Genomic DNA, 13,884 nt, shown 5'->3' with positions numbered 1-13,884 from the left:
CACCATTCTTTTTCATCATTTGTTGCTAAAATCCAGTTGCTTTTTAGCTTATATAGGGATTTACGTAACAGTCTCTGTTGTAGCTAAACCTCAAATCTCAATTCTTCCTTCATCTGCTGAGGCTGGCTCCCATTTTTCTGGTTGATGTGCAAGCTCCTGGGACAAAGATAAAGAGATATCAGATCGAATCCCGAGTGCTCCTATGCATGAACAGGTCCACAGTTCAAATAATCTCTTCTTTTTTCTTCTAGCAAATGCATAATAGCTAATCGTAACATTTTCTGTTCCAACAAGTTTTCAGGTCCATGGTTCAAATGACCTCTATGTTTTCTGTCAAACGCATAGTAGCTAATTGTAACATTTTCTGCTCCAACAAGTTTTCAGGTCCATGGTTCAAATGATCTCTATGTTTTCTGGCAAATGCATAGTAGCTAATTGTAACATTTTCTGTTCCAACAACTTCTCAGTGATATTTTTAACCCAAACTTATGGTTCTAACGACGTACCAATTGGCATGTGGGCGTGATGACATATTGTACTAAAATGGACTATTGTAGAAGTTATCGGCCACAACTTTTTGTTCGTATAGTGGATGAGAATCGCGAGGTAGTATGACATTTCATTCCTCAAAGTAATATAGTGGTTTTCATTAAATTCTGAATTACTTGACCTCGTTGAACTTGAACTAACACTGCATGCAGAAATTGTCTTGCTACCACCACCAATCGACTACAGCAGAGATGGTGAAAAATCACATATCAATCAAGCCAACCTGCCATCCTCCCTCCAGAGGGCCCCTCTGAAGCAAGCAGGTGACAGTTCCCTCCCACAGGACTCTGTCCGTCCGGAAAGCAGCAGGTAGAAGAAGCAAAGTCTAAAAGCACACTAGAGGCAATAGAGAAAAATGTCAAATCGATGATCAGCTGTAAACACAGACAATGGCTACTATGAGGCCTCTCTCGAGCACCATTATTGATGGAGCCGGGAGGGAGCCTGAGAGGGCCCCCATGAAAGAAGAGTCCCTGCTTCAGATGCCTGTCGGTTAGTATGACATCCTCACTCCCTTTCTTCGGTATCAATCCACATCTCTCCCTCTCTCTCATGGTTTCTTTTTATCGATTGATGCCTTCCTTGCATTTCACCAAATGACTGTTTATCTACTGCTGTCAAAAGCTTACTTGCAAGGACCACACTCACTCACTGCTGCAAACGCAGACAAATAGTGCAAATAGTACTGCCATGCCCACACTCCCCCACCATTCGCTTTCACTGTCAGTTCCTGCAATTACACTAGTTACAAACATACAAATTATCTCCGGATTTATCCGGTAGATGAATTTAAACACCTAAATTATATTTAAAAACATATACATTGTCTTAATCTACGCAACTGCACGAGGGGTCACGTGGTCTTCAGCCCCCCCATGGTCTCTTTGCTGTCATGGATAACTGATTCGATTAATAATAATAAATCTTCATCATTCTTGCCTTGGCTGCTAGTTTGTTATTAATGTTATTATTATCGTTTTTTGTATGAAGCTAGATGGAAGATGGAGATTGAGTTGTAGGAAATGGCAGTCGCTGAACACTAATCATTGCATGTTTCGTTGACGAAATAGTTGCAGTTCAGGATTTGAATTGGCACGTTGGTTGGATCCAGGTAGATTTCTGATCAGAAATGATTGATGCTTATTTATACATATTTGGTTTGGATCACTACTTCATTGGGTCAAAATTTTAAAAAGTGCACCTTTTTTTTAAACATCAACAAGGATATTTTTTTATTTATCATTTAAAAGACACCCTTGTAATGTTTGTTAAATTTAGCTCGCATTTGCCCTTAATTTTATCTGAATAAAAAAAATAGATATATCAACTTAAGGCTAACAACCCTACAAACACCCTTAAGCATTGACTTTCATGTTGTATTCTGACCTTGTAACTTGGGTCTTGTTGGTCTGATAGAACAACTCTTCATCTGAGGTTGTCATGAAGTTGAACTAAGTTTTTATCTAATTTTAGTTAATTAAATTATCAAAATCATCTACCTCATCTATCAACGATAATATTAGTACTCGCTCTTGGGGCTACAGTATAATGGTTAGATCCTCCAACAAATAATTAGGTATCTCAGGTTCGAGTTTCAGCTGCGGCGTACTGCAGGGGATTTTTCCTCTAGTGAAAGGCGGGTCTAAGAAAGTTGACCGTCTAGATGTGTCTTCACAAATGTTTCTTGATTTACCATGAGATCGGATCAGTCATCCCAAGATTAATCAATTCTAAAAGCTAGATATTTGATACTAATTAAAAATATATATATATAATATTAGTATTCTAAGAATGCTACTAGAATAAAACACAAAGAAAGAAATATAATATATAAAATTTATAAAATAAAATAGCACCTTTGTCTTATTTTTTGTTGCAAAATTGTCTTAGCTTTGCTTTTAGCTTGTTTCAGGAGCATTATTTATTTTTATATGGACTTAAACTTGGTAGAATTAAAAAAATAAAACCATAAAATGACTTTAGAGACTCTAGAAATACAATATATTGGCCACTTTTGAAATTCGAGTAAGGTTCATATATTATTTTTTAAGTCAAAATTGTTATACAAGCCTAAATTAATCTAAATAAAAAACAAACACATAGGACAACTTTAGAAGTTCTAAGAAAATTAGGCAATTTTAGATTTACTAATTAGCTAAAACTGCTATATAGATTTAAACTAATTAAAAATGGAAAATAAAGACTTAGAACGACTCAAGAGGTTTGGAGGAGGATATAACCTAAAAAACTAAAAAAAAAAAAAAAGCATAATGAGAATCAAGAGGTCCAGAATTGTTATATATTGAGATTTTTAGAACTCTAACAACACAATGACTTTGCAAGCCTCAAAAGTATATTATTAAACATGTTGAACACTAAACCCTATAAAACCATAAAACTTCTAGACAATTCATATTAACATATGATAGATTGTTCATTGTGTCAAAGTGTCTCCCTACACATTGCCACTTAAACTCATCAAGAACATATGAAAAGCTCGTTGAGCAACAATTGACATGGGAAGAGTCAAAGAAAGTATTTAGGCAATGCCTGAAATGCGAGTGATTTTTCAAGAACAAACATTCCTATGAGGTTTGGGCAACAAGTTTAGCCAATTGGATTGCCAATTGATTTTTTTTAGACATGTTGGTAAGCAATTTAGTAGTTTAGGTGGGTTCAAAATCCATAGGGATAAATTTGATAGAAAAAATATATATATTCTTTTGATGATGAAACAAATAGAAGAGCTTCTTTATTTTTATTAAAAAACACGTCCTTTTAGTTTTTGCTCTAATTGATTCCCATAACAAATAGGTATAAATATAATCAGCAAGGCTTCAATAGCAATCTATCATAATTATTCCTATATTTTGTGGTGGTGGATCACGGCGGCTGTTGAAGAATGTTTGTCATGATTTTTTGTTGCAGGACTTGGTTTGATCTTTGATAAACAGACTGACATACGCATGCACATTTCCCTCATTATTGTCTTGCTGAGATTTCACCCAGACAGAAAGAGGAGTGAGCAGCTACCTCATGCAACGCTGCGTTTGGTTAACTCCTGCCCCTCCCTCCTTCCTCGCCTGCTTGGTAAAGGTGAAAGGTGAAAGGTGAAAGTAAAGTGAGAATTGTGCATACAGTAGAAAAAAGTTGAAAAAGGTAAAATTCTGAATTCGACTTGTGAGCTGCGTGTTCAGATTAATTTTTATATATCAGCCCCCTGACTTTTCTATACACACCATGAAGTTCATGATTAACCATTGTTGTTCATTTTGTTGCTTTCGACAGAAGCCCCGCCGTCTTGGCTCCAGATTCCATTCTCCAAGGAGCAAAATAGCTAGGAAAAAACCTTTTCAGGTATTATATTTTATAAATTTAAACTTCGGCAGAAAATTTAAAAAAAAGTGCTTATTATTATTATCATTTCATTTCACTTTTAGTTTTTCATTTAAAGCTCTAAAACAGCTCTAAATGCCTCTACGCTGACTTCATGTATGTTCATTAAAAATGATTACAGATACTAATGCACTTCGAACTACCGCTACTGCAGGTCAAAGAGCTCAGATAGATTCATTCATCAACAGTACCTTCGAGGAACTATGGGAACACCATCATCCATTTAGTCATGGATTTGATGATTGAGGCCTCGTAATAATACACACACACAGAGAGGGAGCATACCAGTGCTTCAGACCCACTTAAAGTGCTGTCTCACCCCAGCTTGCCAGTTGCCACTGCACCAAGGCAGCAAGGTTCGGCTAAGGCCACTCTTCTGAACCTCCTTCCTCGACTCCCCAGAAACTTGCCTTTGCAATAAAGGCAGGTAGGCAGCCATCTATGATCTATCTTCTTCTTCTGTTGTCGTCTTCTTTAATTTCTTCTCCTAACCTCTCATTATTACTATCATCAGTCAGTTATCACCCCCGGCAAAGGCAGCTAGCTACAAGTGTCAGAACTCCCTCCGGAGAAGAGAACCATCCACCTTCACCTCTGTGACTCTTAACTCCATCCCATGCACATCTGTCTGTCTGTCTGCCTGCTCCTCCCTACCTTAATTATACGTGAGACACTTCCTCCCCTTCTTTTCTTCATAAAGGAGTCCATGCAGGAGAGCTGTATGTTTTGCAGCGTGATGGGCAAAAGAGCATTGTGAGTCTGCTTTCCGAGAAAGAGGAAGCAGATCTCACGCAGAACTCCTCTGAAGAGACAGGCCCTCCCTTTCTCCATACTCGCAGCGAACAGGCTCGACGGGAATCCATCCTGCCCGACCCACTTCGTTCCATCCCAGAAAGGAGACGTATAAAAGGCTGCCGACCTGGAAGAATACAGAGGGAAAGCGCAGCCATTTTCGTTGCCTTCGTCCTCCTCACTCTGTGCGTGTCTCCATGGACTCCCATCTGTGGAGAGACCGGCAGCAGCAGTCAGAGCACCAGCCCCCTGCGCTTGCTCTGCTCGCGCCTGAGCCCAGCAGCAGCATCGACAAGGCAGCCGTCGCCTCCCAGACTCCCCTATTTACTCTCCCAAGTAAATGCTCCTCGCTTCTTTTCACCTTTCGATCGCCTGCCTGCCTGCCGCCGATCGGTTCCTGGGGCTCTTAATTACTTCTTTACGTTGGTTTTCTGTGCATCCTATTTCACTTTGGCGCAGTGGCAGGAGCTGGAGTTGCAAGCTCTGATCTACAAGTACATGCTAGCTGGGGTTTCTGTTCCTGTGGAACTTATTCTGCCCGTCAGAAGGAGCCTTCTCAGTGCATCCCCATACTTCCACTACCCTGAGCTCTATCACCATTTCCAGCCATCCTGTAACTACCCAGTCTTTCTGCATTGCTTATTTATTTCTTTATCTTCCTTTTTGTGGTATGTTGCGGTTTACGGTATCGTGTAGTTGCCTGTCTAAAGAGCTTGCTTTGTCGCCCCATTCGACCAACTATCCTTCTCCCTCTCAGCTTCTAACAAGTTGTCAATCTCTTTGCAACTTGGAGTTTCACTTCTCAATGATGATGGTTTTCCGAACCTGAGTAACCTAGATGATGCCTTTTGGTCTCCAGTCATTTCCCTTCCTCATACTCAAGTTTGTTTGGATATCGAATGAATGTTTCAAAGAGGTGATTTTTAATGTACTTTAAAAATGACATCTGTTGGGTAGTTCTCTGCATTCACACTGTTTTTATTTTTTTCATGTAATTGGTCTTCCCATAGCCAATAGCTCTTAGCATCCCTGTTTTTTCTTGCCTCACAACCATTCTATTCTCCTTCACTTTGGATTTCTCATGATCCATTCAAATCGATTTAGTCGGTTGCATTTGGGTTTGGTTCTGATATGCTCATTCAATCAGGCTTGATGATCTTGTTCTAAATATATTGCCTTGCAATCTCAGTGTTGCAAACAAGCTACTGGGGGAAATGTGGCATCGATCCGGAGCCAGGAAGGTGCAGGAGGACGGACGGGAAGAAGTGGAGGTGCTCAAGAGAGGTTGTGGTAGGTCAAAAGTATTGCGAGCGTCATGTTCACCGCGGCCGAAACCGTTCAAGAAAGCATGTGGAAGCCCCCACACCATCTTCCATCTGTTTGAAAACTGGCCTTTTCTCACCTTCAGTGTTGCTGGATCAAGAGAACCATCTCAACCTGCCTAGACCTTTGGCCACACCAAATACGCATTCTCCGAACCAGAGGTAACACCTGAAACTTCACTAGAAATTTTCATTCATGGCATGCCAGAACAAGTATATGCTTTGTAGATCTTGTTACTCAGACAACTAGTGTTTCAATCCTGTCCTAAGAATTGACAGCCCTTTTCTAGCTGTGCATCTATATTGTTTGAAATTAGGTAAGAGTTGCACAAGCTTAAGGATGTTTCAGGACAAAGCAATTGCTTAGCACATTTTCCTATCTAACTTCTTGTTCTCCAATTTATGTTCGACAGCTGTGTGCGCTTGGCATTTCTTTTGTTTTTTTGGTTTGAGAGTTAATTTTCCAAGGAAAAGAAAGAATGATCACCTTGGTTTAGAATTTAGAAAGACTGGTCAGCATGCTAGATCTTCAGATAAGTTGCAGATATGAAAACAATACTCATCTTTATATGCTTTTATCAACACCATTATAATCTTTGGCAAATAATAATTTCCCCCTGCATTGCTTGCAGACAATCAGGCATAACAACTGTTGAAAAGAATCTTCAAGGCAATTGCTCAAACTTCTACCTCGACGATCTTCCAGACAATAAACCTGAAGGCTATGTGCTCCAGAGGTTCTTGGACGAATGGCCAAAGTCTCAGTGTGAGAACGGTGACAGCGTCAACTACGCGATCCATCCTGCTTCAACTACTCACCTCTCTATTTCAGTCCCCGGGAATCATTCATCAGATTTCTCTCTGAAACTTTCCACTGGAAATCCTGAGAAACCAAGAGAAAGCAACAACAATGGCCTTGAAATGCAACAGTTACCCCAACCTAGCAACAAGGGATCTGGATGGGTTAGCCATGCAGAGGCAACTATGGGCGGTCCACTAGCTGAAGCACTCCGTTCCTCAACCTCAACTCACTCGCCGACTAGCGTTCTGCACAAGCCAAATGGATCGATATATGAGATCAGTAGCATTAGCCCTTGAGAAGCTTCTCTTAGTTGCTTCAATTTGCATACTCTATGGCTATACGTTTCGTGATTTGGTAACTCTCATTTGTGTGCATCATTACAGCTCGTTTAGCTGAGGCACTCCGTTCTTCAACCTCAATTCACTGGCCAACTAGCGTTCTGCACACGACAAAATGGATTGATATATGGGATCAGCTGCATCAGCCCTTGAGAAGATTCTCTTAGTCGCTGTAGTTTGCTAAATCTATGGTTACGCATTTCATGATTTGGTTGGTAGCTTGTCTTATTTCTATTCATTGTAACATGTCATTCTCTGTGAAGTATTATCGTTTGTGTGCCTCGGGACTGTTGCCATGCTTTGTTTTTTTTTTTTTTTTTTTTACAATCTAGATGCGTGAGTTTTGTCCGATTAATTTTAAAAGCAGACGGTTTTTTTCTTAATTCCCTTTGACTTTTTTTAATTTCCATATCGAATAAATTAAAAATCAATTATTTCAGAATTTTAATTTTTTTTTAAAAAAAATAAATTATATCAATTCGATTTTAATTCATTTAATTTTTATTTTAAAATATGATTAATTTTTAATTTATTTAATTCTAATTTTAATTGAATACTCAATCTTAATCACACTTATGGAAACATTATTGTTGCCTTCCAAACTAGATTGTATCCAAGTGATTACATTTGCACTGCTAATCTCCCATGTCACTTCAAAACTCTTAACAAGTTACCAACTTCAGCAAGTAATTTAGGTTACATTACTATCGATCTCAAATTTACTTTAAATTCATATCTCACCATTTCATCAGATGGAACGATGCTAGATTTCATCACACGACATACAATCTTGGGTATCTCTAGAATGTGAATAAAGTGTTTGGGACATGTAGCTGCGCACTTAGTTTAAGCTCACACCAGTTGAATCCATAATTCAGACCACGTTAATGTCAGATTACTGAACATGAGTAATTAAACAAACGTTCCTGCAACCATAATGGACGCATTCTCTCACTTTTTCCCCTTTGAGTTTTAGTCTCCACTTGCACAGCCCCTGCAACCACAGTGGACGCATTCTATCACTTTTTCTTCCCTCAGGTGTTTTGGAACCCTGCAAACGCATGTGGTTGCGAAGTTGTGATCGCGCGTTTGGATGCATCGGAGGCAGCAAAGCCGCTCGTAGCCTGGCTGCACACAACTCAAAAAGGACACAAGTTAGTGAATGTACACAAGAATATGCCAACAGAAGATGTTCATGAAATGGAAACAATTCAAAACAAGAAATATATTAATCAACATAATCCAAAAAAACAGATTAATCAGTAAATGCAACATTTTCCTTTTAGGATTAAAAGTAAAGATCATAGAATAAAAGGATCGGATTCATTAAAGATCAGTATCTTCGCCAACCTAGATAGTTGGGGCCAATGTTTAAAGTACTGTTCCATGACAAAGTTTCAATCCACACCATATTACGCTTATTAGCACGCATCAAAATATGCCAAGCTGAATTTAGATGAGTTGTATTTCACTTAGTTTATTTTCTTTCATCCAATCGCTTAGATTATACTTTTTACAAAAAGGGCAACCCGGTGCACGAAGCTCCCGCCATGCGGGATCCGGGAAAAGGATCCATTGTACACAGCCTTACCCTGCCTTTTGGCAAGAAACTGTTTCCAGGATTTGAACCCGTGACCTCTAGGTCACATGGCAGCAACCTTACCATTGCGCCAAGGCTCCCCTTCAAATTATACTTTTTACAAAACTATATTAATTATCCAGTTGAACCAAAAATAAATTTTACATCAATGAATGTCGAGATAAATTTATATAACTTTTACTCCTATATTCTTCTTCTACTGAGCTTGTTTACTTTTATAAACATGACTACGATATGTAAACGCATCAAGATGAATTCAAATTTTTTTTATCATTTAATTATCTTTTGCTTAGATTTTAACTTCTAAATAAACTATTGATAGATCAGTCAAATCAAAAATAAGTTTGGTCATTTTTAACTTCAATGAGTGTAAGATAAATTTATATAACTCTCACTCCAATAATCTTCTTCTACTTAGCTATCTTACTAAAGACTACAACAATTAAATAATCAATTTTAGAGAACAACATTTGAATACGTATTCTTCTTAACACATTGAAGAAAGAACACATGAGAGGAGCGATTGCTTATGCCAAGCAATCAATATCATAATTCGGTAGTTTACTAGAACGGTATGTTTTTACCTTGACATCTAGCCTAACACGAAATTTTAAACTACAGTTAGTGACAAACATGACTTGATGATTCATCAATTACCATACTTCAGCCATATTTTACGTACATATGGTTTTTTCCGGTACCAAATTTTCAAGCCTGATACAAGTATCATGTAAGTGTTGCTCCCTCATCAGGAGTACAACCAGAATACACTAATCTTTCTAGCCACTAAATAACCTTTAGGCCTTTAAGTTAAGGCAATCCATGACCTTATCTTTGCACCAGGTTTAACTAAACATCAGGCTTGACAAAGCACACCCTAAAAAACCGTATCATAGTTCACCAATAGATGAAGGTAGTACGAGAGTTGTGGCAGTTGATGCACCTTTTCGGCATTATTAAAATTGATTATCAACAATAATTACTTCCCACTGAGTCAAACTGCTATAATGTGGTTCAACTTTAACATGGGAGATCAAAATTAATTGGGGTGGATTTGGAGAGAACCTAGTGTGATCAGTCATTAAGATTTAGTTACATCTTGCTCATAATTTTGTCATATGAGCTTATTCATATTAACTATCCATTATTCAAGTCAAAAGGGGAAAGCATATAGAAGAAATGGAACAAATCTGTTGTTGCCTAATAATCTCATTGCTGTAGATTATTTCTCTAGACACGATAAAGAAAGCCAAGCAACAAGTAATATACGTTTTCAATTTAAATGGCAACAACTAGTATTGAAAAATTACAAAGAGAGGAATGACAAAAAACCAGTATTGAACAAATGACAAAGAGAGGACTATTTTAACGTGTCCAAAATAGTGCACATAGTCATAGTAACTTATAAGGCTTCAAAATTTCTAACTAATAAACAAGAAAAAGGAGCATCACTGCATGAAATATGATCAACTACGTATGTCACACCATGAGAATTCAGAGAAATAATAAAATCTTCAACTTTAGTTGCAAAAACACTTTTAAAAATGCAAATGGAATAATAAAAGATACACCAACCTTTTTCCACTTTGCAATGAGATTTCTGTCTGCATAGCCTTGATCCAAGCAGAATTCATATAACTCTTTTGAAATTTCCTTTCTTCGGTGATAAAGGTCATATATGTAACGACTCTTTTGATGAGCAATTCTAAAGATAAGCCAAAGCGCCTCACACTTTCTCTTCCCATCATGCGGGTCATTCTCAGCTGCAAGTAAAAAAGAAATTCAAATAGAGATAAATTATAGGTTACATATTCATTCAATAAATGTTCAAACAAAAGAGTACAGATAACAAAGAGAACAACCGACCTTCCCTCATCTTTGCATCAAGTTCACGAAGAGTGGGCTCAATAAGCTCCCACCCTTCAGGATATTTAACACGACTAGTCTTTATTTTAGGCATTTTTTATCCTGAAAATAGGGAGATTAATATCCTTAAGAGCTGATTAGCAAAGGGGAAATCTGAAATGACAAACAAAAATTGTAATTAGTAAAACAAATTATTATTATTAAAATAAAACCATGCTCTATCACAAAGTCATCACCACATTATAACCAATAACAAAGTCCATTACCTTATGTTCATTACACAATACAAAGACAAAGTACTTTGCGGGCAGGAATTAAAAATTATAACTAAACGTGAATGTGCTACATCAAGACCTTATGCTAATTTTTCTTTAAAATTCAAAGATCTTGAGCTAAACGCATGCAACCCCCTGGAGCAATTAGTGAAAATTTTATCTCATTGTTAAAAGGATAGATTCTTCTTTTTATTGTAAAATAAAGATCCAGCATATGTTTTCTTCATTAATAAAATACCATAAGAGATCAATCTGTCATTTAACAAATATAGATGAAACGGAGACATGGATATAATATTTACTAAATTAGAATAATACAAAAACAGACATTGGTCCTATCTATTTGTCAACAAACAAACAATGAAAGCATATTTATTGAACCTAGAATGGTAATTGGGATAAAGGGGGAATTCAACATAGAATTCCTGTTCCTATGCTAAAAAAAGGTCATCATCAATGTTCTAAATGGCGGCCGAGTTTGCCACCTAGACGGGCATCAACCGCACTGCCTTTGTTTTAGGCGGTCAAAGAGAGGCGAGGCAGGCAAGGTAATGCGTGAGGCGGTCAAGGCAGTAGATGAGACGATCAAAGTCAACAAAATTTAAAAAACCCTAGATATTAATACACTCTCTCCCTTCTAAAACATAAATAACTCCACCAACCCACAAAGTCACCCACAACCCACTTTCTTCCGCATGGAACTGCCCCCACCGCTGCAACCACCAACACACTAAGTTAGTTTTTATATATTTCTAATAAGTTCTTGTTCTAGTTTTTGATCTTTTACTTAATTATTGAAGATTAATGGTGGAAAATAAGAAACAACCGAAGGTGGGATTGAAGCAAAAGTATATTGTTTGGGATTATGGGGTGTTGTATTGCAAAGAAAAAAGAGACTAGATCACATGCAAATTGTGTAAGAGACTTATTAAGGGAGAAGTTTATCAGATGAAACATCATATTATGGGTATTGTAGGACAAGTTGAAGCATGTCCTAAAGCATCCGATGAAGACAAAAAAAAGAGTAAGAGCTTATCTTGAAAATAGTAAGAATAAGAAACAAGAAAGGATGAAAGAACTAAAAGAAGAGAGGACGGAAGTAAATATTGGTGTTGATGTAAAGGATGATAATTATCAAGTGGAGGGAGATTATTCTAAAAAGAAATCCAAGCACATCGGACCTATTGATAAGTGGGCATCGGCAATCGATCCAACAAAAGGCAAGACAACAAAACATAAATGATACATTAAAGTTAAAGTTTTCAAATGATGTACATAAGTACCTTACAAGACAGATTTATGAGATGGGGATTGCTTTTCATGCAATTGATAATTAAAATTTTAGACAATTTGTAGAAGCGGTTAGCCAATTTGGCCCGAGCTACAAACCTCCAAGTCAATATCTTCTAAGAGAGCCACTTTTGAAACAAGAAGTTGAGAAGACCAAGTTATCTCTAAAAAAGCATGAAGTAGAGTGGATGAAAAATAGATGTTCAATTTGACTGATACATGGATGGATCGCAAGAGGAGAAGCATTATGAATTTATATGTTAACAGCAAACTAGGTATTTCATTCCTTGGTTAATAATCTATAGAGGCACACACCAGGGCTTACACCTTCGAGTTTGTGAAAAAATACATCAATGAAATTGACCTTCAACATGTTATTCAATTAGTGATGGACAATGCGACAAATAATATGCACTAGCAGAGTTGTTGAAGGTTACACAACCTCAAATTTTTTGAACCTCTTATGTGACTCATACAATCAACCTCATGCTTGAAGCAATTGGAAAGCTACCCAAGTTTAACGGAATGCTTGAGAAAGGAAGACCTTAACAATATTCATTTATGCACATCATAGAACTTTGACTATTATGAAGAAATCTATCAAGAAAAGGGATATTGCACCAGTTTGCTTTATAACACTGCCTTACGGATAAGCATGGAACAAAAGATCAACCTGACAACGAGAGTGTCTAATTTCCTGCTTCACTACTGTTGAAGATTCACTCAAGTTGAAACAGCATGGACAGCTCTAGTAAAGTTAAATCCACAACACTCAAACATCAGTTTATCATGTCAGATCACACCATTTTCAAGTTTTTTTAGGTAACCCCAAAATCGTCCTTATTCATCCTATTCCAAACTCCACCAATTTTACACGCTATGTACCATGAATTTGTCAAAAGGCACTAATCTGATTCTGATGCATCAGCTATCGAACAACATGAAGAGAGAAGGAAAAAAAAAAAAGAGAGGCAACTATGATATCCAAATAGATCAAGAATATTCCAATACGACTGAGTGAGCACTAAGCTCGCTTGCATTGCTCATGTCTAAACATAGGTTAAAAAAGAGTAAACTAGGGTTTGGGCAAAGTTATTGGCGGTATCGCCGAGAAGCAAGGTCGAGAATAGTGAGAAGGCTACGAGGAAGAGGATGCATACCTTCGAGATCGCTCTTGTCGCCGGCTACCGTAGACGAGATGAAAGACCGAGCGGATCTGTGGAAGCTCCGCCGTGGAGGTTGCTATTTGGAGGAACGGCTGTTCTTCTTTTACAGAGAGAAAAGAGGGACGGTCCGTTTTGTCGGGCTTTGGTTCACGTGTCGAGCGAGGAAAATAAAGCAGAGTCAATAATAACAAAATAAAAATTTGAGAAAAACAAATTAAATTACCCTGATTAGTATAAAGTATTTTAGTCAATATTAATTTAAAATTATTAAACTAACTTAAAAATTCAAAAAAATATATAAATCTCTGGATCTGTTTTTTTTCTTATTTTTATTCTTTTGCTATCTTTAGTTTTCATTATTTTGCTTTTTTTTATACTTTCTAATATTTTTCTATTAACGGCATTTTATTTTTATTTTAGATAATTATTTTCTTTATACATTTTAAATAGTGTTACCGGTGAATATTATAAAATGTCAATATTTATTA

At 37.2% G+C, this 13,884-nt stretch overlaps 2 protein-coding genes across 3 annotated transcripts; one reads left to right on the top strand and one right to left on the bottom strand.

The window, feature by feature from the left end:
* The first annotated feature begins 4,580 nt into the window (after window positions 1-4,580).
* On the top strand, window positions 4,581-7,507 carry LOC141845576 (growth-regulating factor 3-like). Its single transcript, XM_074733639.1, has 4 exons — window positions 4,581-5,073; window positions 5,171-5,350; window positions 5,927-6,221; window positions 6,692-7,507. The coding sequence occupies exons 1-4, from the start codon at window positions 4,935-4,937 to the stop codon at window positions 7,155-7,157; spliced, it is 1,080 nt and encodes a 359-aa protein (XP_074589740.1). The 5' UTR covers window positions 4,581-4,934; the 3' UTR covers window positions 7,158-7,507.
* A 460-nt stretch (window positions 7,508-7,967) lies between these two features.
* Window positions 7,968-13,521, bottom strand: LOC141845575 (protein BUD31 homolog 2-like). 2 transcript variants are annotated; one of them, XM_074733637.1, is made up of 4 exons: window positions 13,391-13,521; window positions 10,666-10,818; window positions 10,375-10,562; window positions 7,968-8,327 (listed from the first exon to the last, which is right to left on the bottom strand). In XM_074733637.1, exons 2-4 carry the CDS (start codon window positions 10,757-10,759, stop codon window positions 8,172-8,174), a joined length of 438 nt encoding a protein of 145 aa, XP_074589738.1. In that variant the 5' UTR covers window positions 10,760-10,818; window positions 13,391-13,521; the 3' UTR covers window positions 7,968-8,171. The 2 variants fall into 2 exon arrangements, with proteins under 2 accessions (XP_074589738.1, XP_074589739.1); XM_074733638.1 differs by having other exon boundaries at window positions 10,666-10,767.
* Window positions 13,522-13,884: the final 363 nt, after the last annotated feature.

The sequence above is a fragment of the Curcuma longa genome, chromosome 14 (genome assembly GCF_044706935.1).
Source record: "Curcuma longa cultivar G26 ecotype Majalengka, Jawa Barat chromosome 14, ITB_CL_G26_1.1, whole genome shotgun sequence".
NCBI classification, from domain to species: domain Eukaryota; kingdom Viridiplantae; phylum Streptophyta; class Magnoliopsida; order Zingiberales; family Zingiberaceae; genus Curcuma; species Curcuma longa.
The sequence above is the reverse complement of the archived record's forward strand: the minus strand, read 5'-3'. Positions and strand labels throughout refer to the sequence as shown.